Here is a 25,811-nt window from a genome sequence, read left to right as displayed (position 1 = left end):
GTTAAGTGCTGGGTAAATATATTATTTACTAAGAATTATTTATTAAACAAGTGCTATTTTAGCTTACAATAAAGAAAGCATAAAACCAGGAACATATTTAATAAAATTATCATAATGTTTCGTTTGGCCAATTAACATACTCTGCAGGAATGCAATTTCATATTTTCGTGCGCAGCTTAATTTCCAGCTTATGGTAATTAGGAAGTACAGACCATTTTGGAATGCCCGCTAATCGTTTTAAGCTTCGAAACTGAAGCTGCACATAATTTTAAATATTTTCCCATGCTCTTTGGCGCACACAATTTCCAATTTACAAATAATCTACTCGCTACGTGGCAGGCGTCAATGGGATGTTTGCGGAAAGTGATTGCCAAATTTTGTTTTGGCCCTGCTAATTGGCTGAACTGAGGGGGTGAATTCACAGGTTGAATGCTACCAATTTGATTCTATGAATATTTTAAGCGCCATCCTTTTCAACTCCCCGATTTTATCTGGTTGGTGTTGCACTTTTGACTTTGTATGCACATTAGGGCGCAAAACGCTTTTGGCGGCTTGCAAAAGTTTCATTGAACTTTGGCGAACTTTATCGTTTTGTGCACACAAATTGTTTAGTGGGTTTGCCTTGCAAAATTAATTGATTATCAATTTTCATCACTGCAGATCGGCTATTACGATATTTCCCCAACGCACAGATGCCAAGCATGATTGTCGCATTTGGAATAGCCAATTAATTTCTTATGCCGGCTATAAGCAGGCGGATGGAAAAATCATTGGCGATCCCATGAATCTTGAGTTTACTGAGGTGAGTAATTTTGGAATAAATGTAAAATAATGTGTCCTATCTTGACTTTTTATTGCCTGTTAATATGAATGAAAAACTACAGCCTATTTGCAGTCGCAATTTATTCATGTAGCTCTGCTTAATCCAGCTATCAATTTACATATCATACATGCATAACTATGTGTGTTTTTTCTCAGCCATCACAATATTTACACGCATCAATTGCTGTTGCCTTTAAATCCGTCCCCCGCCCTTTGACCCCTCCAATTTTCCTGCCACCAGGGCGACCTTTTGTCGAACCAACAAGTTGGAAAAGCCCCAGAGCCCACAACAACGGCATTGGCAACGGCGGCAAGTTCGCTCTATAACTCGTCGTAATAAATCTCTTTTTAAATACGCAAAAACCGAACAAACAACAAAGCTGTCAATAAATACGAGCACAAATGCGGCAGCAGATGTGTTTCCCGAGCGTGGGTGGAACATGTGGTTCGAGAGCACCCTTCCCACAGTGATGTACTATTTGCATATAAAACCGAGCCCCAAAGTATCTCCATTTATTTTTACATATGTCACTTTTATGTCCGCCAGTCTGCCAGGCAGTAATGCCTGCTGGCCCTATGCTGATTTTCGATTTCGACTCCGATTCACATTTGTTTGACATCCAATCGTGCCTCTATCCATCAGGTCTGCACCAAACTTGGCTGGAAAAGCAAAGGCAGCGAGTGGGACATCCTGCCATTGGTGGTCTCGGCCAATGGTCACGATCCGGACTACTTTGATTACCCGCCCGAATTGATATTGGAAGTGCCGCTCACGCATCCAAAGTGAGTAGACATCCTTATGGCTGCCATAACGGCATCCAATAAAAATCTAGGTTTATATGTGACACAGAACTACAAATAAGCGTACATTGTGTGTAATGTAACATTTATATCAGTTACGGTATAAATAATCCCGATTCTTTTATTACCCGTAACTCTTATTTTTACAATTGAAATTCTTTTCAATCGATACCCAAACATCACATAAATCTTTAGACAGTAAGGTAGCATAGAATTTTCGTTTTTAATCAGGTGGGTTTAAGGCTTTAAGTAAACTTTCTAAACTTCCTTGGGTTTGTTATTATAAATGCATTCATTAAAAATCTAAGTGGATATGTAGAACAGATCATAAATAAGGGTACATTATACAAAAGTTCCAACATTGTGAAAGTTTAAAATCGAAATAATATCTTTTTAAATTCCTTTTTGTTTTGTTATTGAAACAGCCATTTTTATAATGCATGTACTTCTCATGTCATTTAATTTGCAAAATCAATTACAACTTGACTTGAGACGCTTAATAGTTGGCCACTCTGGCAAAGCCAATCCTTTTGTTGCCCTTGTCGAACTCCGTGTAGAACTTGCCAATGAAGACATCGCCCAGAATCCAGAAACTGATGCCATCCATTGAGGTGAAGGCGGACATGCAGTAGGTGACACCATTCTGGGTCATCTTGACGATATAGTCCTTGGGGGCCAGTGTAAAGACAGTGCCGCCAATATTGAGGTTAATTTTGGGCAGGGATGAGATGCGGCTGCACTGCACGAAAGCCTCACCATCGCCATTATCCGAGGCGCCCAATTGGCGGTTGATCTTCGTGTAGGCCGCCTGGGGGACCACTATCAACGAGGTGCCGGTGTCCGCTATAGCCTGGCATCCACTGCAGAGCAGCACGCCATTGGTCTTGATCGAGTTGACCTTGAACTGCCAGTAGGCCGCCACCGAAACGGGCACGTAAGTGAGGCTGCCGGTGTAGAGACTGGAGTCACTGCCTCCGAGGATAAGTTCGCCGCCCTGCACCGCGGTGCCCTGTCTTTTCAGGTAGAACGAGATGACGGGCTTGTCGAGCAGATTCTGGGCCACCATGTTGTCAAACGGCGGCGTGACTCCATCCGCGGCGATCGACTTGAAGGCCCATCCCCAGATTCCAGCGAATGGTGCTTTGTTGAAAGTGGATCCCGGCTCATTGATGGCCTCGCCGAATGTCTGGCCCTGGATGCTGATCCCCGCCACGTGAACGGTGTCGGTGGAGAGGATTCCCGACACACTGCCCGTGCCATATGAGATGGCGAATTTCTTACCATTGGCCACATATGTGCTCGAAGCTCCCGACTTGTACTTGTTGTGCCTCTGGCAAGCGATGTTCGAGGTTGGGCACTTGGAACTGGGTACCCACAGATTGGCGGATCCCGTGTCGAACAGAATGTTGAAGTTCTGCTTGGGGGTGCCAATAGCAATCACACCGTAGTACTCCTTGTTCAGGGAGTTTTGCAGGTTCTCAGTGGCCTTCGAGGAACTGGATGTGGCTTCCACCAGAAATGAGTACTTGGAGGCCAGTACGGTCTTCTCCGCCTTCACATTTCCGTGGCTCTGGGTAAAATTACTGTTCGACTGGAGCTGCAAGCGATTTAACTTGGCAGCGGAATAACCAATCCCGATCAGCACCAAAAAAATTAAGAACTGTCTCATGTCTGCGGCTAAAATTTGACTGTGGCTAAATTCAAATAGGTGCTGAATTTAAATAGCTTTGTTCCATATTTTATTTTTCTATTGTTTTCCAAAAATAGCCCCGAAACTTTCCATTCGCTGAAGGGTTCTGGAATCCATTGACGTCTACGGGTTCTTTTGGCTCACATTAGCAGACAGAAGTACAGACATAAGTCAACTCCAGGTTTAGAGACTGAGAAGGTGAAAAAATATTTAATTATCAGCTGTGTTGACAAGACGTGTTTGACAAAAACGAGCGCGTGGGCTAACCTAATGCTTTATATTTAAAATTTAATTACAAAAAAAATTATATTATTTACAAAATTTGACTCACAATGGTTGGTTTATTTTTCCACGGCCTTGCTATGTATAGTAAGACGAAATTTATTATTTGAGAATTCATAAGCTAAAATTTAGTTTTTATCAATAGGGATTGATTTTTTTTTTTCGAAATATATCGCTTAATAATATAAACTGAAGTTTTAGTTTTTAAAAATAAAAGCGTATAAAAAGAAAAGCGTAAATTTTTAAACCTTAAAAGTTAGTGAATAATAATTAAGATTTTTTTCAGGAAAGGCAAAATAAAGTCTATTATTGCAATACTAATTTTCAGGCCTCTGCATTCTTCATCAAAAGTATACTATACCTTACTTACAATTTCACTAGTTACAAAATTATGCAAACGCATTTGGGGGAAATCTAGGAGAACACCGAAATGGTCAGTTTTCCCGTGCGCTTAGCTTCAAGCTTATGTCCATCGTATGTTAGCCAGAAGGGATATGGCATGTATAAACAAAGGATTTGCATCCGCAATCGCGGCCTGTGGACAGTGCTCCCACAAACTGTGTTTATGCGATGGCTAGTTCATGAAATTTTTAAAAAAATGTGTGTGCATAAACACTAGTTGATGCATTCGCTAGCACATGAATATGTACTATAAATTCGCTATAATTCAATTGGCAACGACAAACTCAAAATTAAATAATAAAAATTAAATTTTTCACGCCATTTGAGGTCATTTTTTATTTTTGACTCCCCTTAATTGTTAATAAGTTTTACTTATTAAATCAGCTTAAATCATACATATGTGATCCTTGCTACTATTTTTATATGAATTCGTCTGTATCGATCGCATAAACATAAATTCATGAAATTTAAAGCATAAACATAGTATGAGTAACAGTATCAACCGAACTGGCCAAATAAGACCACCCACTTCTCTGTTTGCCCGTTGCAGATTCGATTGGTTTGCCGAACTGGGACTGCGATGGTACGCCCTGCCCGCCGTTTCCGGGATGCTGTTCGATGTGGGCGGCATCCAGTTTACGGCCACCGCATTCAGCGGTTGGTACATGTCCACGGAGATTGGCAGCCGGAATTTATGCGACACAAATCGCCGCAATATGTTGGAGGTAAGTTGTAGCAAAAAGACGTATATAGTAATTGCAGTATTGATATCCGCTGCCGCCATCCTCCCCCTTGACATTGTCCTTGCCCGATGTCCTTGATGTCTTTGTCGCTGTATCGCGATGTGGCGCTTATTTCATTATAAGGCCGCATAATGTGCGGAGGAGACCGGGTACTCCCGCCTTTTCATTCAGGCTGTCCTCGCAAAAGCGATTTTTTTTCTGGTCCAGCATTCTTTATACTCGCCAGCAATGTGCCATCGAGTGGGTGGTGGTGGGTGTAAACTGGTTAACAGCACTTAAGAAGGGCGGGGCTTTAAGGCTTGAATAAAGTTGCCATGGGGAATTACTATTACAGACTCTAATGTGCAGTAGTTTCAAACATGAATTTAACTTCCAACTAAGCATATTAGCACTGCAGTTTAAGGTCGATCGATCTCCTTCGATTAATTAGTTTTTCAGCAGCAGGAAAATTACAGGTACACAAAGGGGTTTCAAAGTTAGGAAAATCTAATAGCTTTCTCCTTTTAGGTTACTTTAGTTGCAAATTAATTCCAGGTTAATTGCAAATATAATATATTGGTTGTATGCAAACAAAATATAATATCCCAAAACTGGGATTCAAAAATGTATTTAAATTTAATTTGCAATAAAAAGATAAATGTAGTAATTAAAAGAAGTCTGAAGACTCTTTAATAATAATACAATACAATAAGAAATTTGACATTGCCAATCAACATTAATATTTAAGAAAATGTTTATAAAATACATATTAAGCAAATTACAGCCCTTGCTCAAAAGTATTTAAAAGTTTACAAATATATAAGCTTTTTCCTCTTAAAATTTATTTTTTTATGTTGAAAATTCATTTTAGGCAAAGGGAAAACATATCATTTATAAAAAATGTTTATATTTGCACTAAAAACATAATGGTAAAATATTACATTTTGATTTATAACTCTATAAACTAATGTTCAAATTTCCAAACATCATTTGTGTTTTTAATAATAGCTAAACAGAGGTATTAGGCCATGTTTTTGAAGAACATCAAATAAAATTATTCGTTGGCCAATAAATTTGCACTCTAATCCCACAATATGTCAAATAATTCGAATATTTGGTTCTGTGGAATAGCTTATGCTAATGGTTCAGTGTGAGAGGCGGGTGCAATGGCAGCCATTTCCCATTAAATTTGTGTTATTTGTCATCATCAAAGCCATGCATTTGCAAGAGTTGGCCACAGTTTTGGCTGCACTCATGACGTCCGATGGCCTGTGGCTAAATCTATAATTGAAGTTGGTGTGCCTCCTGACGGGTGTGGGGCTTCGGGCCACTTGTTTGGCCAAGGCTCAGGCAGACCAACACCGCAGTTGTTAGTAATTATTAAATTCTGGCCACAAAACCGTAAATTGTAATCGAAATTCAGCAACGCTCTTTCCATCCATTACCGATTAGGCACTAACGAAATTGATTTTAAACTCACCGCAGACGGTGGCACTGAAAATGAATTTGGACACCCGCACACCCACCTCCCTGTGGAAGGACAAAGCCGTCGTGGAGATGAACATCGCCGTGCTGCACTCCTACCAGAGTCGCAACGTGACCATTGTGGATCACCACACGGCCAGCGAGAGCTTCATGAAGCACTTCGAGAACGAGTCCAAGCTCAGGTAAGGGTTCGTCCCGAATCGGCGATTATATCCATATATATGCTATAGTATCCAGTGTGTTTGCTTACGGTCGCGTTGCGTCGACATTTATGACATATCCCAGCCGCATGTTTACGGCTTAACGTGTTTTATTTGACTTTCGCTGGCTGGGAAAACTTTTTGCAGGTGCGAAAGTAAATTTATTGTTTCCAATTTTCCGACGCCAGCGTTTATGTAAAGTGCACGCGAGACACATAAATGCCGCACAATATGTCAAACTTTTTCGCCCTCCATGGGAAAAAGCGGAAGCTCCTTTTCGCACAGGAGTTAAAGATACATGTGTCACTTTTTGGCTTTTGTTTTCGCAATATTGTGTTTACTTTGTGTTGGGTAAAGGGTTTTTTTTTAAAGTTAAGTGAGTAAGTTGTAAATTCGTAAGTAAATAATACTTATATATAAGTTTTAATTAAAGAAATTCAAGCCATAAATAAGCCATGCATTTGCCAGCTTTTCTTACTAAATACAACAAGTTTTGTTACAAACACCGATTTGTTCATTTAGGCCGAAGCATAGTTCCCAAATAGTTGAAAGTCAAATTAAGATTGAAATTGTAGGAAAATTAGTTTAGGGTAACAACAAAACTGATACTTTAAGAAAATCTAATTTAACTTGTGTCATTAAGTCGTTGGCCTTAACCTATTTTCCAGTTGCAAGTTTGTGGCCCCAAAATACTTATTTAAAAAAAGTCAGTAAATCCAAATATTTTGTATTAAATTCAAATATTATCCGCTGATTTTCATCCATAGAGCTTTTAAGTATTGAAAAATTGTTTAATTTTTTGATTTTAATATTTAATATACAGTTTTAAATTAAAAAATCAGATATTTATTCTTACTACTTCGTTTTTTTTATCAGTGTAGGTATTTTAAAATCCCCACACCACCTTAAACCGATTCCTTTGTAGAGCACTAAATCAAAACCGTAAGCAACGTGTCTATTTTTATGGCAACAGCAGGCTGGGCAGCCACAATTAAGTCAGCTAATGGTAACCTCCCATTTGAGGCACCAAACATAAGCCAACAATATATCAAATGCCGAACGGTGAAACGGATCCAAAGGATGCCGCCACCCACTCGTCAATTATAGGCAATTACTTATCCCGGGGGCATCTTTCTGTCTGTCTGTCCGCAGGAACGGATGTCCCGCTGATTGGATTTGGATCGTGCCGCCTCTGTCGGGCTCCATCACGCCGGTGTTCCACCAGGAGATGGCCCTCTATTACCTGAAGCCCTCGTTCGAGTACCAGGATCCCGCCTGGCGCACCCACGTCTGGAAGAAGGGGCGTGGCGAGAGCAAGGGCAAGAAGCCGCGACGTAAATTTAATTTTAAACAAATCGCTAGGTGAGTACTTAAAGTTAACGTGACGACCTTTGGCGGGGAAACTCGGTTACCCGGTGACTTGGTACCCGCTTTATCCCTTTCGTTTCGTCCTGGCTGATGATGATGATGATGTTGATGTTGATACTCGCATCCTTGCCCGTGTAATTGTTCCCGTGTTCGGTCGGTTGTGCGAGTGTGTCACACGACAGCATCAGCAGGGATTAGCCTTTAAGTAGATTACATGGATTGTGGTTTATTGCCACGGGGATCCTCTGCTCCCCAGTTGCTCCTTCATCCTACTGTCCTACTGTTATCAAGTCGCCCGGAAAATTTGGTACATTGCATCATGTCTGTTGCCCTGTTATTGTTATTTTAAATGTTATTTGCCCGGATACTGATCCGCCCTTTCTATCTCAAATCTCCCGCTGAGCTAGCAGCATATGTGTGGTCGGAGTTGATTGTTATGCAAATTTGACGTCCTTATTTTATTCGAGGTGAAATTTAAGACTTTTATAAGTTTGTGAAGATAAATTCGTCAGGATTTATTTAAACCGATAATAAGTTGAAGCCAATTTAAAGGGAAGATTTAAAGTTTTTAAATTCGAAACGTACTAAAAAGTACAATACAGCAATACGTTTACCTTAAAATAAGTAATAATTATTTTCTTAAGCGGAGCTTACTTAAATTGGACTCTTGATTATTGCAAGTAAATTCAATTACATAAAACACAACAAATTTAAGTATTTTTCGTAATATATTTGCTTATTTTAAGTTCCTAGCATAACAAGCTTTAATATTTTAAAAGTTATAATGCTTGTGCATATATCTAATATAGCAAAATATTTTTTATTCCTAGCATACCACGCCTAATGTTTAATATAATATTATGCTTTTTTCTAGCTAACAAGCTTAATATTTTTGAAATTATTATGATTGGTAATATCTTTGATTTTAATTAAAAATCTTATCTTAATTATTTTATCCTTTAAAACGATTTATATTTTTCTAAAATTGTTTTTAAAATGTTATTAGTAAAAAGTTGTTTGCTCTCCGAAAACATGCATTGAATAATGGTCTAATAATAAGATATAAATATAATTATTAATTATTAATTATTATTATATTTTCCAACCCCAACTCATACGATATGAATCTGTAAACAAATGGGATAACAAAGCAAAGGCTATCAGTTACCAAAATATTATGCAAATCGGTGGCAATTATACGTCTAACAAAGGCTGCTTGGCACTTAACCCTTACTCCTATTCATGCATCAATCAATTAATCGAAGCGCCAAACAAACAACTGCGGTGAGCCCTAACAAATAAAATCAATTACACAATTATGCAGGAGAGGAAAAAATGGAAACCTGAAAATTACCGTTAAATAAAGCGTGAAAAATCCGAATGTTTTTTTAACGACCGCACTTTAAATCGTTGCATATTAATGATGTTGTCCACGCCGGCGTATTTTTCATGCTAATTAATTTTAATTTACTGCAATCAGTCCATCGAAGCCGTGGCCGAAAAAGTAACTGAAAAACGGCTGATAGATTTTCATTAAAAAGTTATCAGTTGCAATTGCACATGTACAAGTTTCCATTAAATCGAGTCCTGTCGAGAACGAAACTTTTTATCAGTGCTTAAATGATGATGGTGCCACTGAAAAATCATCCGTATTTACGTATTTATGAGGATATATATTCGCACATATATCCGCGTTGGGATGACAGGCGGCAGACATAATTAAGTTTAATTGTTTCAGCACGCGCCGCGCCTCTTAGCACTGATGAGATGAAATGGAATTAAATCAGCGCTGACATCGACAACTTTATGAAAATGAAATTATATTCATGCTCGCACAAAAGTGTGCAGCGTAATGCGTGTGGCACGAGGTGCTGCAAAGTGGGGAGCGCCAGACATATTGAATTACATTTAAACTGCCTATAAGCATCCAACCATGTGCCCTCTTATCCCAAAAAGTAGTTCCATGTCAGAAGCAGGCAGCAGGCGTAGAGCGAAGAAAACAATGGTGCCCAAAAGTAAAACAATAAGTACGTATGCCACAGAAAGGAGTCTGAACTCGGGAATACCCTAGACTGTTTACCCAAAAAGGCATCTTTAAGTTTTAGAGTTTCGAATACCTTTTATTAAGGTTTCTTTTATAATTATAACTTAATATTTTTGTAATTATTATACTTTTCCCAATTTTGGATTTTAATGCATAATCTAATCTTAATTCTTATATACTTTAAAACAATTATTTTAAATATTATAAGTGTATAACAAAATGAAAATAAAATCTACAATTATTTAGCTTAGTTTTATGTAACGACCCTCTAAAAAACTTACCATTGAAAAATGTACCAAATTTTTTGTGCAAAAAAAAGGGTATGAAATTTTCAAAAATAAAGGCAAAAGGAAGACGTACGATGTCTGGCATTGAAGCAACAGAAGGCTTTCCTCTCATAAGTTGGCTTTTCATTTGGCCAGTGCCATCTTTTCCCACTCTTTTGTTTTCCCCGCTTTCTTGTGCATAAAATTTTATGCGACCCTACTTTAAATGGCGAAATGAGAGGCGCGAGGGAAATTCGCATCGTCCGACTTCATACAATAAAATTCTTTTGCGCCCGTTTGATTATTGACTAACCATGTGTGGGTCCTTACAAGAAAACATATGCCCCACTTGTAGACAATTTTCCAATTACATGGCATGTCAATCAAAGTGGCTATATTCTATGTTATGGCCTTACCCTCGACATGAAGGCTTATGGCTGTAATGATGATGGTCGTGCCGCCGCCGCTGACGCAGCTTTAAGTGTTTCCTCCAGCATTTACCCAAATACGAGCTAAACAGGCGTTTTCACTTCGTTGCAGGGCTGTGAAATTTACATCGAAATTATTCGGACGCGCCTTGTCGAAGCGCATAAAGGCAACAGTTCTATATGCCACCGAAACTGGAAAATCCGAGCAATATGCAAAGCAATTATGTGAACTACTTGGACATGCGTTTAATGCACAGGTAAGATTGACAGATCTGGTTTAATATACTATTTGGGAATAACAGTCGAAACTAAATAGCTGTCATCAAAAAATGTGTAAGCTACACTGATAAAAAATGGAGCAATAAAAAAAATTAATATCTGACTACTGTATTAAAAATGTTATACTTAATATTTTAATTAAATATTAAATCATAATAGTTCCAATTTGATTTTAATACATTTTGTTTAATGTAAATATGGTTTAAATTTAAATTATATTGTCAGATATTAAAATCAATTCCGAAATTATTTAATTAAAAAAATTAAAAAATCTTTAATATTTTAATAAATAAAAATCGGAATGGATAAAAAACAAAGGCAAAATATTTAAATTGAAATATTTGAATTTACAAAGTTTTTTACCAGTGTATGAATAATTCTAGGCAAATAGTTAATATTACCAGTACTTATGGGACCGTAATAACATGCAATTTAAAATAACTTAAGTTACTGATTAGTCCGGGAACAAATTAAGTTTATTTTAAAACTCTAAAGTCCAAATGTCTCTTGCCAGTTTACACACTTGTTTTCAAATTTGTTGAAGTTAAGTCCTAGAAATAGGATTCGTCCCAGACATGTAGCATATTTCATACTGCCAAATGACGTGCCTAATTTGACATTATAAAACGTTTTAGTCTACATCTAAAATTAGCCTAATTTCGGGTTCTCTGGACTTAACCTGCAACCTTAGGCTCTGGACAAAGGCCAGCGCCACATGAGACAAATTAGCATAAAACTGAAATTTACTTTTACATTTTTTGTGTGCCAGCTTAGTGTCGACCAGGTCGTTCAGTTCAGTTTCGTCCGATCCACAGGACTCCACTCAGTTTGGTGTAGTCCCCATGTCATGTGTGTATAAAAAGCATCTGCCTGGCAAAATAAGATAAGCTGCACACACCTGCGACAAACTACAAGATACATTCGAGCATCGAGAGTCGAGAGTCCAGGCTCATTAGGTCCACTTTTCCTGGTATGCGTGTTTTTGGGGGATGGGCCAAGCATCTAACGACCACAAAAGTGTTTGGTCTTGCAAAAAAAAAGAAAACTCAGAATAAATACGCACTGCTACAGTGGCAAATTGTTTATTCATTTAGATATATTGCATGTCCGACTACGATATATCCTCCATTGAGCACGAGGCATTGTTAATTGTTGTGGCCTCCACCTTTGGCAACGGTGACCCCCCCGAAAACGGCGAGGTAAGTAATCCCCCAGATCATATCAAACTAATTAATGGATTAGGCCAAAACGCCTCCTAACGACCCGAAATGTGAACTTTAACTTTTCGTCGTTTCGCCAGCTATTCTCCCAGGAATTGTATGCCATGCGTGTCCAGGAGTCTGGCGAGCATGGATTGCAGGATTCTAGGTGAGTCTATAAATTCCCTTTTTTCCATAAAATGTTCCTCTCCCTTTTGTTGGCGCAGTCTTTGCATAAATTTCGTATAAATCATTTTTTTTTGTGGTTACTTCGATGCAGTGGAGAGGCAAGAATAATAAATATTGATGGAAGGGGCGTAACTGAATTGCTTTTTAAGCAAGTTTTCTTTCATTTTGAATTTCAAGCTTATGCAAATTCCTATTTTTTTGCATATCAATTTTTATTGCATACCTTGTGGGGCATGCAAAGCGTTTTTAATCCCTTGTCGTTGGGATGGTTAGAGGACTCAAGCCGGATTAATTAATTATTTAGCTGAGGTATGGATGTGCTCCAATAAAGTGGGTAGAACTAGGGAAATGCAAAAATTAAAGTTTATTATTTTGCATTCATTTTGCTATCTTAAAAAATTAAAAAAAATCGAAATAAATGTTGTTAGCATCCAAAATAGATCATTTATTTGCTTGAATTTGATTTTAGTTTCTATTTTTTTTAATCAATAATATATAAAGAAAGAACAAAGCTTTTTAGAGTTAAATCGAAATGTCTTTTAAGAAATAATAAATAAAATATATGTGTTTTACAAGTGACAAATAAAATAATCATAAAAAAAATTAGAAAACATTTCAAACTTTTTATTTAAAAAAGTCAAGTTAATTTATTTTGAATTTGTTTTTTGAAACCATTATCTATTAAAAAAAAGAGAAATGTGAATAAATGTATTTATTGTTAAGTCTTTTGTCGAAATGCATTCCTTGGTTTCCTTTCTATACGACTTTATTTTTTTTAATTCAAAAATTTTCGGGTTTCCTCGTGGGTTTCCATTATTACTGACACATATTTGGCATTTTTGTATTATTAATAGGCCCTTGTTCCTGTCCCACATATTCTGCCGTCTCTTGCGTGCCGAGATCTTTAAAATTACAAACGCACACACATGCTGACACACACAAAGGATAAAGACACGCACTTAAGTGCGTGCCGCTTGAGAGAGCAGACAAATCCGCGCAATTTCCCTCTCCTCCTCTCCCCCTCCACCAATGCGGAAAAAACAATAACAATAATTTTGTTATTTCGATATTTTCCCTCACGTATGTCTGTGGAGGGTTTTTATGATGTAAAGGGGATTTCCGCTTGACAACTTTGACAACTTGAAGCACACACACCCACAGCCATTCTTCGGTGGCTAAATTTATACATAAACAAGCTGCGAGTTGCCTGCTGAAAATGAAATTGAAAATTCATATGGAGCTCCCGGAAGGACCAGAGGCTGCCAGAACACACTCCCCCACTAAAGTGAAGCCAATTCAATAACATATTACGAAAGTCGGGCTGTAAAAAATGTCCTGCGGCCGCTTTGCCGATGAAAGGGAGATCCTTTAATTGAAAAATAATGGGGGAATCTCTGATCTGACATAATTGTGCGTGTTTATTTGTTGTGCTGTGGCATGTTTGTTAATTTGTATTTATTATAATGGCCGAATAATGGAGACCGGCCCCCCAGGCTTTCGGTTTCACTCTTTTTGTCTGCTGTGAAAACCAATTAATTTGATTTATTATTGCTTTCACTCGATCCCATTGTGTATATCTGCCTATTTAGGCGGAAGTTTCACAGAAATTGATCCAATCCTGCGTTAATTAGCATCCCTCAGCCTACGTTTGCAACTTGTATTTTGATTAATTGTTAGCCGAAATTCAACTCAGGCACTTTTGTAACAACCTGGACTAGGTTTAATCGTTTCAATTAGTCGTAAACATTTAAAGCACTCCCTTTAATCGATTGCAATTTTTGCTAACCAAGCATTAGTGAAATGAGAACAGCTTCTGGAGGGCGACTGCCTTTTGGCTTCATCTCATGTCCCACGCTGCGTATGAACAATTTAAACAAGCAAGCTGTCGAAATTGCTTCGGGGAGGCCATCAACATCATGTGAGGAGCTGGGCTGCTGAAGGACCTCTTTTGGCTGCTTAAACGCTCGAGTGAGCTTGCCTCTTGTATTTGCTTTTCTTATTTTCCCGAGGCATTTTGTCGCTTCGGAAATTGCTTTGCTGTTAATTGTTTGCTTCGATTGATTTAATTTTAAAGCTAAGGAACTTACAAACTTGCTTCTGCAACTTTCCGAATTTGAAACTAAAGTAGTTACTTAATAGTTTCGGAATAGTTTCGCAGCAAAAGTTAAATGCGATAAGATAGTTTAAAAGCAAATAAATTTTGTGGCCAGCGATTTTTAGCACAATTTTTGTGGCTCAACTTTAAGCTTCTGCTTTGAATACCGAAAAATGCACAATCCATTTCAAAATACTGGCCTTGTTCTGCTTTGAGTCAAGTGACTGCCAGCTCGAGCTCACTTAATTGCAGTCTATTATGCCATCAACGCCTCTGAGTGTGCTTTTAAGTGTCTGCAGAGGGTGGTGGTGTTTGTGTTTTTATGTGTGAGCACCTGACATCCGTATCCTGTTGTCAGTAAACTGCAACTGCTCGGAATGGGACACTTATGCAGCCTTAGACGTCATCGCCAAGGACGGTGCATGTGCCATAAAAGTTTTCACGTTGATGATGCCACCTATACGCTCGCAATTACTCCACTTTGCATAATGAGTGGAGCCAAACACTTGAATAAAATGCTTGTCAAAATCATTAGCATTTTTTTTCAAATGCCGCTCTCAACAGCATTTCAAGTGTACGAAAATAATTACAAGTACAAGTTGTTTGGATAGGGCCACTTGACTCAAGAGCAGACAGAATAAATACGGGGAAAATGTTACTGCAGCAAGCTTTTAGGCAACTTGGCAAATTTATGATACTGCGTGTGTACACCGCAAGTATTAAGTATACGCATTGTATTACTTAATTAGGCTTAAATGGGCATGTAATGAATTTAGATATCTGTTCAAAGTGAGACATTTTTAAATTAAAACACAATTATGGATGTCTAATAATCTCTTTAAATAAACACCAAAATTTTAAATATTAATATAATTCTTACAGAAAAATGCTATAAATTCGTAGACAAAACTATATGTGTTGCCATACAAATGTATAATGAATCAAATTAGTCAGTATTTACTGAATTTTTAGCATTACTGTAAAATTTTTTGAGATTTCTTATTTCTGCTATTTGATTTCTTTGTCAGTGAAGTTTACTTTAAACTGTAATTATTTCTCATATTTATTATATTAATATAATGGCTATATTTTATTTGCCTAAATACTTTTCTTACTATTTTAATTAAGATTTGTAATTATTTAGTTTAGTTTTTAACAGTGTTTAGTGTGTAACGATTGAGTCAATTCTCAGCTCAGCTTGGAACTGTTTTAATTATACCGAGTCCCGGATTTCCAGTCTGCCACTTCGTCCTTTGCCACTATAAATGTATTTTATGTTGTTTTTTTGCAATAGTATTGTTCTGCTACCTGTTATGCTGTGTGCTCATCTCTTTCGCTCTATATCCCCGTCTCACTCGGCAGTTCAACTGTAAATTACAACACTCTTTTCACGCAATGCTGCACTTTTGGGTTTCTAGTGCGGGCGGAAACAGCAAGGATGTCTGTTTGTTTGCGTGCAGGATTTACTGAGTTTGTTGTTGCAGCTTTAAGGAGCGTGTGATTAAGATGATAGGCGTCACTCAGCTTAAAACTTGGCTAAGCACCGAAGCGTTGAGTTGTGCTTCTTACCGCCGTGATGAATTACTTATGTCTGGGAAACAGTGTTTGAGTGGGATTATACTTACCTAAAGTAACAATGTTTCTTGAAATAGTTAGATGGAAAGGGTACATCTGTTCTGCAAATAACGCGGGACAATAAAATGAGACTTTGTAAAGGGTACAGGCTTATACTTACAAAACAAAGTTTATGGCGTCATATCTAAACATATCTGTATATTTAGTTTTTTAATTCAATGCGGGATATTTGTGATTGAATTTGATTTGTAAAGCTCTAAATAGTATTGGGTTGAAAGTTTGCTAACATGAGTTATCACATTTATAATACATTATTATAATATAAATTAAGAAACCAAAATACAGTGATTTAATACAGCTGCCCAACGATTATTTTATAAGGTAAATAAGCTACAATGCTCTTTTTTTAAGTCTATTTCTCAGAAATCCTGGGTCAGAATATTTTTTACCTCTCAGGGTTTATTACTTAAAATATTAATAGATAATTAATAATTAATTAGATTTTAAAACGAAGTAATTAGATTTATTTGGATAAGTCTCTATTACCGATATTTATTGCCCGTTAGCCTACCATAATTATCCTGCTATATTAATTAACATTGTTGCTAAGTGGAGAGAAGTGATTTTGGCAGGTTGCGTCACATAATGAGGGTTGAGTCTCGTTAAAGCCATCGTCTAGTCTCTGAAATTGTAAATCAGCTTAACATTATGCAGCCGCTTAAGTAGTAATGCCGTAATTTAATATTCCTCTGCGAAGGAGCACTGTAGTGGCCCTCCTATCTGGCCCATAATCCCCGCCAGGATCTGCTCCATCACTCGCTGTTAACAAGCTCTTACAACTTGTAAGCTCTGTGGCAGCCAATCGTGAAGGGGTCCTGAGCCCTCTGGCCGGGGCAACAGGTTTTTACGACCAACCCGGCAAAGCCATAAACTTTGACCCAAAGCCAAGCTGAGCAGCAGGAGCTCAAATAGTTTTAAACGCACTATGCCATACAGCCATTCAGCCATTCAGGCATTCAGGCATCACCATCTCGAAATGGGCCATGGCCAGATGCAGTTGGCAGCAGTCTGGCCAAAAGCGGATTTTTCGTCGGCTACTGGGTTTCGTTAAAAACTGCCACTGTTCATTGTTGAATCATCACTCAAGTGGTCTGGGCTGAGATGCATTTGCGAGAAGCAGACTCACACGCTGGGAAAAGCTTGCCACTGACGAGCAGATGACGAGCGGATGATTACGTTTTTTTAGTGAATTGCTCGCAAACCCAGTGCTGGTCCGAATTAAACTTCAAGTCGTATCCTATCGTCCAGGCCATACTACAGCCCTACTTTGAGCTCATTTTATTTTTTGTTGGCAGTTTTTTCGCATTCTTTTCCATTCTTTTGCTTGTGATTCTTGTGCTCTGGCTACATCCCAATGACAAGCGTAATAAATGCTTTGCTGTCAGCCTCTGCCTGTCTTCTTTTATTGTTGCCTCCTTTTGGCGTGTTTTGTTCATTGTTTAGTTCCGGCACAGCAGCAGCGCCCTTGACCACGCCCCCTGCCTTTTGTTGTGCTGCCGGCCATTGTGAAATATGAATCCGAGTGAGCGGGAAAAGCCCCACTAACTGGCCCCATTTTAATTTGAGTGTTTCCCTGGGCTGGGTTGCATACTTTTGGGCTGTCGCCGAATAAGAATTCTCCCTCCACTCCGTTTTCTCCCCTGACAAACAGCATTGGCTCCTCGAAGTCCTTCATGAAGGCCAGCTCGCGGCAGGAGTTCATGAAGCTGCCGCTGCAACAGGTGAAGAGGATCGACCGCTGGGATTCGCTGCGGGGCTCCACCTCGGACACCTTCACCGAGGAGACCTTTGGCCCCCTGTCCAACGTCCGGTTTGCGGTCTTCGCCCTCGGCTCCTCCGCCTACCCCAACTTCTGCGCCTTCGGCCAGTACGTGGACAACATCCTGGGCGAACTGGGCGGCGAACGGCTGCTGAGGGTGGCCTACGGCGACGAGATGTGCGGACAGGAGCAATCGTTCCGGAAATGGGCACCAGAGGTGTTCAAGGTGAGTGCATGAGTGACATCTTCATGGGGAAATCTGTGCCAGGCACACCACCACACCTCCAAATATGCAACGTTTTCGCTTGAAGAATGCACGTAGTCAACAGTGCGTATACGCAACGCGCTGGAGGTAAAAACGCAGTCTTTACTTGAAGAAAAGCTGCCCCGAAGCAACAGTTTTGTCACAAACACTTTAAAATGGTCGAATAAAGAGCAACTGTTTTGTTAGCAGTAAATTTTCACAAATACTTTAAAATGGTAAAAAAAACTTTAACTGCAAGCAAAGTTTTTTATTAAAATATAGCAGTTATCATTCAAATATAGCAGCAAACAACTAATTTTTTATGTATACCCAATGAAAAATGTTTGATTAAATTGTCGTTTTTTTGTAAACTAGTGTTTTTGGTTTTAAAGCCTATTAAACCTACTGATATATTTGAATCAACCTGAAAATACATTAATTTGCAAGGATTTACTTTTTTGCCTAATAAAAATTAAATATCTTTAAAGTATGCTACAAATTTAATAAGCCTTAGAGACTTTCGATGAGAAATCAAAATGCAATATTTCATTGTTCCTGTGGGATGCTTATCAACCTTTAACCCCACTTTGCAGCTGGCCTGCGAGACCTTCTGCCTGGATCCCGAGGAGAGTTTGTCGGACGCCTCGCTGGCGCTGCAGAACGACTCGCTGACCGTGAACACGGTGCGACTGGTGCCCTCGGTGAGCAAGGGCTCTCTGGACAGCAGCCTGTCCAAGTACCACAACAAGAAGGTGCACTGCTGCAAGGTGAAGGCGCAGCCCCACAACCTGACCCGGCTGAGCGAGGGGGCCAAGACGACGATGCTGCTGGAGATCTGTGCACCGGGACTGGAGTACGAGCCGGGCGACCATGTGGGCATCTTTCCGGCGAACCGAGCCCAGCTGGTCGACGGTCTGCTGGAACGCCTGGTGGGCGTGGACAATCCGGACGAGGTGCTGCAGCTGCAGCTGCAGAAGGAGAAGCAAACCTCCAATGGGATCTTCAAGTCCTGGGAGCCGCACGACAAGATACCGGCGGACACGCTGAGAAATCTCCTGGCCCGATTCTTCGATTTGACCACTCCGCCATCTCGACAGTTGCTCACTTTGCTGGCGGGATTCTGTGATGATGCGGCGGACAGGGAGCGACTCGAGCTGCTGGTGAACGATTCGTCGGCCTACGAGGACTGGCGGCACTGGCGGCTGCCCCACCTGCTGGACGTCCTCGAGGAGTTCCCCTCCTGCCGACCGCCCGCACCCCTCTTGCTGGCCCAGCTGACGCCCCTGCAGGCCCGCTTCTACTCCATCTCCTCGTCGCCGCGCCGCGTGACCGACGAGATCCACCTGACGGTGGCCATCGTGAAGTACCGCTGCGAGGACGGCCACGGCGACGAGCGGTACGGCGTGTGCTCCAACTACTTGTCCGGCCTGCGGGCGGACGACGAGCTGTTCATGTTCGTGAGGAGCGCCCTGGGCTTCCATCTGCCCAGCGACCGGAGTCGTCCCATCATCCTGATTGGACCCGGCACGGGCATTGCCCCCTTCCGCTCCTTCTGGCAGGAGTTCCAGGTCCTCCGCGATCTGGATCCTGCTGCGGCGCTGCCCAAGATGTGGCTCTTCTTTGGCTGCCGCAACCGGGACGTGGACCTCTACGCCGAGGAGAAGGCGCAGCTGGAGAAGGATCAGATTCTGGACCGCGTTTTTCTGGCTCTGTCCAGGGAGCAGGCCATTCCGAAGGTACGTTCTGGGTGGTCAGCAATCTAAACTTCTGTTTTTTCCACTTACCTAGGCAAACTTTTATGTACAGAGAAAAACAGTTGGCATACACTCTAAAAAAGGTTTTATCAGATAATATTGAATAGTTCTTCCAGTCTTTATTTTCTTCTGGAAAAGATATATTTTTTTTATTTCTTACAAGGGAATTTAAAAAATAAGTGCTACCTAATAAACTATTTTTTAACCAGTACTTTGTTATTTAATATTACACATGTACATTTTATTAAATTTAATTTAATTTAATTTATTTAGTATTTTATGCAGGTTGAGTAAGGTATACATATATTTATGCCCTATACATTAAAATTATTATTGAAAAGCCATCAGTGAACAAGACCAAATTTCTGTTAAATTAATCCCATATTTTTTCTCTGTGCTTGAGACATTTTCCGCTTAAACAATGATTTGTTTTTTGATTTGGCATCGAATCGCTTGTGCATTGCAGACATATGTGCAGGACCTGATTGAGCAGGAATTCGATTCGTTGTACCAGCTGATTGTGATGGAGAGGGGCCACATCTACGTCTGCGGCGATGTCACAATGGCCGAGCATGTGTACCAGACCATCAGGTAAGGTTTGCTCTGCTTTGCCCTAAGTTTGATTGCCTTTCTGTGTTTGGGCCAAGGAGTGGGCGTGGCTGCTCTTTTCGCCGCCCCCCTGGACACCACTGGGAGTTTTCTGTTTTCCAACGCTCAACGGTCAGGTATTTTGCCATCGCTTGGCTTTTATATTTCGTTTCTCTGCCTCGCATTTGTTCAAAAGCTCCTGATTAAGTGCCTTATTGTGAAATACGGGCTGTCTCTATCCATACACACAGGATATTGCATAATGACACTGTCCTTCAGGGGGGATTTCAATGAGGACCCACTCGTAATCTTAAGCGGTTTAGTTTAATTGAAGCCAGAAAAGATCCTGAGCAGCTGCCACATTTGTTGCGTTTGCTAATTAGGGATGTTCCAACAGGAAAATTCATATTAATCATCATTTAATTCTGATAATTATTAGAGATAATATTGATCCATTAAAATAAATCAGTAAGGATAGTATATGTCAATGTGACATTTCTTCAAGTGCAATTAAATAATAATAATAATGACAAAGTTAAGTCATTGTTCTATTACTTTTGTTAGCTCATTATTCTTTATCTTAAATCTATGCTGCTGCCCTTTCAGCTTGACACTTTGTAAATCTTTAAGCACTTTTCTCCTTACTGTCCCTATAGATTACGTTACATATCCCTGCGCGAATAAATAAACAGTTTTTCAGAATTTTCCCGCATTTTCTATACACACTTCAACTTTTGCATATTCCTTTCTCCTTGGCAGGAAGTGTATTGCCGGCAAGGAGCAGAAAAGTGAGGCGGAAGTTGAGACATTTTTGCTAACACTGCGGGTAAGTATTCTTAACAGTATGGGAAAGAGCTTTGGCTATAAATACCGGCAGTGAAGGGTTTCCTTCCCGCTACACTCTGCGTATGAGCAATTTTTTGCTGCAGCCCTGCAAGCATAAAATAGTTCTGACAATGTAGCGTAGACCAACGTTTAATGGCAGAAAATCTGCATACTATACATTGTGTTGCACTGTTTTTTTTTTCAATTTTTCCTAGGACGAAAGTCGCTACCATGAGGACATCTTCGGCATCACGCTGCGAACGGCTGAAATACACACAAAGTCGAGGGCTACAGCCAGAATTCGCATGGCATCGCAGCCCTAAAGGACATTCGAACTAATCAAAATAGGCGGATGGTATATCCAAATAAGTGAAGAATACAAAACATTTGTCCTTACTTTCTTCCATATTCGAATGCAATTAAATATTGTCGCTTTGTTCATTACTTATTTGTATGAATAACGTTTAAATAAATTACCTTTTATTATTGATTCTTATGTACAAAATAATTCAGAAATCAAAATCTAAATGTTAAAGTATATTACAAATAAACGAAATCAAAAAAGGATGTACTTCGAATCGTTTTATAAAAAGTTTGGGTGTGGATTAGTCAAATGCAATTTCCAATTTCGGCACAAATGTTAAGGCCACTGGCTAAGCGGCTTAAATTGGCTGAAGGGAAATGGAAATCTAACGATTCGCAAATGGCACAGAAAATGCAATTTATAAAATAAATACTCATTTCCTCTTCATGTATTTTTTCAGACTTTCTTTTCCCCTACTGGCTTTGCCCTATAAATGGGAATTATACCAGTTTGACAATGCCAGACTCGAAAATAGTCAAATCATATATATTTACCTTCCGTATTTTGCATTACACTTTATATATAATGAAAAACCTACAAAACAGTGGTTACAAATGCTAAGATATGTATATCAATTTAATTAAAAACAACATAAATACATAGCTGTTGCATGATTATTTACAATTGGTTTCGGTTAATTAGTCTTGTATAGTTAAAATACAGAATATTATTTAATGCTGATTTTTAAATTAAATATTAATTTAAAAACCGTTTTTTTGTAATTTTCTCACCCTGGTTGGAATAATTTGGCAGATTTTGGTTTACCTAATAAGGGATATTTTATTTTTATAATTATAACATTTTTATATTTATATTATTATAATAACAATTCCAAAATTTTTAAGCTTTTGAAATATATAAAAATTCATAAACTCTTACAAATTTTATTTTACAAAATAAAAGAAGGAAAAATATACCTAAAGAATTGTCAAAAACATTAATAAACATTATAAATTGAAAACTATTTAAAGAAAAACATTAAATCATGTTTTTTTATAAAAGCGAAAGTTGAAAGATTTCACCCAAAAAAAAAATAAGCATTGATAAATCAGTTGCTAAGTTGCGAAAATGCACATAGGAGCTGTGTCCAGATAAAGGCCAAAAAGTTTTTAGTAAAAAAACTAAGGTCTATTTAAATTTTTCATCAGTTTGAGTAATTTGTTATCTCAGGTCCCTGTGCGTCTACTACTCAGTGGCTGCGCCAACATTCCGGTGGCTGTCTGCGGTTTCAAAGCGTTAACAGATTTGTACCTACCTTGTGCGAAATTCTAAACATCTACATCTCAACTCCGACCAATGGGGCTCACCGCCAGCCCGCAAGCGACTATGTGGAGTATCCGATTTCAATGCTGAAATTGAATTGTGAGCGCTGCTTGGCTTCTGTTTGATTTTTCTTGTTTGAGTGAATTTACATATAGTATAGGATAGGGTACACCCGCTGTTTGCAGGGTGCGTGGATATTTGTGCTGCTTTCTAGCCATATGGACACATGTTGTCCCTAAAAACGCTATATTTCTGTCTCTATGTTTATATTAGTTTATATGGCAAAAATGTAGAAAATCCACAGTCACAAATGGTAATTTGGTACTCCGGCAAAACGAGATGTTCCTGTTTAAGACAGGAGCTTATATGCCTATAATAATTTATTGAAATTTATGGTGTTTCCTAAAATTAATATTTATTTTAGGGGCCATACCAGTGCAACCTAAGAGCAGATAGACAACTTTTGGAATTTTTTCAAAGAAAGTTCTTAATAGAGAGCTTTAAAATTTTTTTGAACATAACAGGGTAATCTTTTAACTTTATTTTAATATTTTTGTTTTACAAATATTAATATTTTTGTTTTACAAATAGTAATATTTTTGTTTAACAAAAATATTGAGAAATAACGGGGATATGGGCGGTCTGTCGAGGCTCCAGAAAAAGTACTCCAACTGCTGACATGATAAAGATTATGAAAGCTAAATACATTTCCCCTACAATGACATACGATCTTTAAAAAATATGAACTATCAACATAAATGCTTGGGTTTGAAAAAGTCGATTTTTTTTAAATTGTAAACTATCAATTAGGCAAAAACCATTTATTTCAAAAAAAGTTACACTAGGAAGGCCCCTTAAAGGACACACCTAAAATAGTAAATAAAAAAGTCTTAGCTTAGTCGACAGGAGTGTTTATTCTCGTTTCATTTAGAATCGTGTATTTGTGTTTCTTTTTTTTAGGGAAATTTCTTCTGCAGTGAGTAGTCGCGGTTTGACTTCTGATTGACATTTTTCCCTTTTTTTTAGATAGAGCACGCGTATCTCTTTCAATCAACGCAGCTTCCTCTCATATTTCAGGTTTTGACATATGTCAATGGCAGAAACACAGGAAACTGAAAGATGTTGCTTGGGAAATAAAAGTCAAAGGTTTAGCCAAATAAAATACATTGATATTCGAAGCTGTATAAAAATATTACTTTGAGTACCTTTCCGATATTCGGATGTTACAAAGTTTAAAAATGTAGTTCAAATCGAATTGTATACTGCATGCTCAATATTAATTGTGAATACTCAGAAAATTTTCATTCGTCATTGTAAGGTTTATACATATTTAAGTTAAATATAAGCGAAAATGAACACGATTTCCTCATTTCATCGACCTTTTGCCGTCTTGCATTACTAACACCCGATCACACTTATGCAAATTCGGTAGAAATTGATGAAGTCGCGTGGCTAAAAATGAATACCACTGCTGATTTTAGCGGTTTCTTTCGAAATCGGTACAAGTGGTAAGTGGACATGCTGACCGCACCAAAAAAACTCTTAAATTTGCTTTAACCAACTGAAATGCGATTATAAAACTCTGCAGAAATGGTAAGCGTAAACTGATGTCAACGGCTTATTGGGGTTTTTCGACCCGCAAATGAAATCACCTGATCTTTTCAGCCAGAACGTGAGTCAGCAGCTAAGGGATAAGCCCTGATTAACAAATGGAATGCAGTTTTCTCAACGGCCAGCAAAGAGAGTCTTTGGCACGCGTCTCCCGGCCTTAAGTGACCAAAATGTTTGACTTTTAACCGGCTTTTGGTCCGCTCCACAAACGCAGCCCATCCAGCCCATGGATACACTCTCGATTCCAAATTAATCAACCGACTTGGCTCTCAACGGGCAACCTCCGACGGTCACAACAACCACCGTTCAGATAGCCATAGCCCGGGTCCCACCAACATTCCTGACATAATTTCGTGTGTGAGTAAGCAAACGAGTTCGGGAAAAATTAGACGTCATCAGAGGCAGCCTCCGTTGCCGCTGGCAACAAAAGGTGGGACTCACAAAGAGCAGTCTGTGGAATCCACTCAGGTGCAAAGTCGAAGCACAGCGGGGAAATTTAAATTTTAAACATTCTCAGGATATGAAACGATTAAATTATGGCAAAAAGTAAAGCAAGATTTAAAATTTGCTTCCGATTAGAAAGTATCTTGAAAAACAATTTTTTAAAAATAATGTAGGAAACAATATTTATCATTGGCGATACAAAAAAGCATTTATTGAGAATAAGAAATACTTCCCAGCAAAAGCAACATGTTGCAGCAGTTTATTTTTGCCGGCTCGCAAGTTTTGCCTTCGATCTTGGGCTGCAAAGTTCGCTTCGAACTTAAATTAGCGCCGACGTAGCCGGCTCAAGCACAGTGATGTCCTCATTGGTGGAAAAATAGCTAGGAATTGATTCAACTCTTATAAGACATTTTAAAATGGGTTGAAAACGTAATGTTTTAAACCTATGAATAAGGTATATTCCTTAGAAAGGAAGAACCTGCTTAAATTTAATGTAAGTAAAAAAATTAATAATCGACTACACAGAAATATAGGTATATAATTTATATTTTTTCAGCAATTTAAATAAAGTTGTTAAACTTTAAGATAAAATTAAAGTATTCTCATGTATTCTTTGAAATTTTTTACATGGTATGATTAAATGATACTTGGTTCTAGATTAATAAATAAATACAAATTATTTACAGTACATTACTGCTTTTCCAGAATATAATTTCAAAATACTGTCAAATTCTATGGTCTGTGCGAATCGGTTGATGCCTTCCAGGAAAAAACCCTTATGAATCTTTACAATTTGATCATCAAAAAAAGCCGGAAAAGAGCTGATCTGGCATCGCCACTCAAGCCTAACATTGCGACTTGAACTTGCCGCCGTTCGAAGCCGGGGCGTGCATAAGGGGGCGGGGCTTGGTGGGGCTGTGCGGGGCGGGTGTGTGTGTGAGCGAGCTTGGTTACCGCCGACGGCTGCAACAACAAAAGGCAAACATCGCAACTCTGATGTCGATTTTTTTGTCGGACCGCGCGCTTCGTTTATTTTAGTTAGTAACGAGATT

General features: G+C 38.8%; 2 protein-coding genes across 3 annotated transcripts in view; one reads left to right on the top strand and one right to left on the bottom strand.

Moving 5' to 3' along the window:
* LOC108135324 (nitric oxide synthase) overlaps positions 1 to 21,595 on the top strand; it is a 38,719-nt gene extending 17,124 nt beyond the window's left edge. For both annotated transcript variants that reach the window (XM_017256013.2, XM_017256012.2), the window contains exons 7-19: positions 661 to 802; positions 1,466 to 1,605; positions 4,548 to 4,722; positions 6,205 to 6,386; positions 7,557 to 7,766; positions 10,623 to 10,767; positions 11,884 to 11,988; positions 12,090 to 12,157; positions 17,559 to 17,892; positions 18,504 to 19,646; positions 20,131 to 20,255; positions 21,012 to 21,078; positions 21,293 to 21,595. In XM_017256013.2, coding sequence (XP_017111502.1) covers positions 661 to 802; positions 1,466 to 1,605; positions 4,548 to 4,722; positions 6,205 to 6,386; positions 7,557 to 7,766; positions 10,623 to 10,767; positions 11,884 to 11,988; positions 12,090 to 12,157; positions 17,559 to 17,892; positions 18,504 to 19,646; positions 20,131 to 20,255; positions 21,012 to 21,078; positions 21,293 to 21,400 — 2,944 coding nt within the window. In that variant the 3' untranslated portion in view covers positions 21,401 to 21,595. The remainder of the gene's footprint in view (positions 1 to 660; positions 803 to 1,465; positions 1,606 to 4,547; positions 4,723 to 6,204; positions 6,387 to 7,556; positions 7,767 to 10,622; positions 10,768 to 11,883; positions 11,989 to 12,089; positions 12,158 to 17,558; positions 17,893 to 18,503; positions 19,647 to 20,130; positions 20,256 to 21,011; positions 21,079 to 21,292) is intronic.
* Positions 1,844 to 3,321, bottom strand: LOC108135326 (lysosomal aspartic protease-like). The gene has a single exon (XM_017256015.2). It carries the CDS (start codon positions 3,290 to 3,292, stop codon positions 2,120 to 2,122), a length of 1,173 nt encoding a protein of 390 aa, XP_017111504.1. The 5' UTR covers positions 3,293 to 3,321; the 3' UTR covers positions 1,844 to 2,119.
* Positions 21,596 to 25,811: the final 4,216 nt, after the last annotated feature.

The sequence above is a fragment of the Drosophila elegans genome, unplaced genomic scaffold, assembly GCF_018152505.1.
Source record: "Drosophila elegans isolate 14027-0461.03 unplaced genomic scaffold, ASM1815250v1 contig_814, whole genome shotgun sequence".
Classification (NCBI taxonomy): domain Eukaryota; kingdom Metazoa; phylum Arthropoda; class Insecta; order Diptera; family Drosophilidae; genus Drosophila; species Drosophila elegans.
The sequence above is the reverse complement of the archived record's forward strand: the minus strand, read 5'-3'. Positions and strand labels throughout refer to the sequence as shown.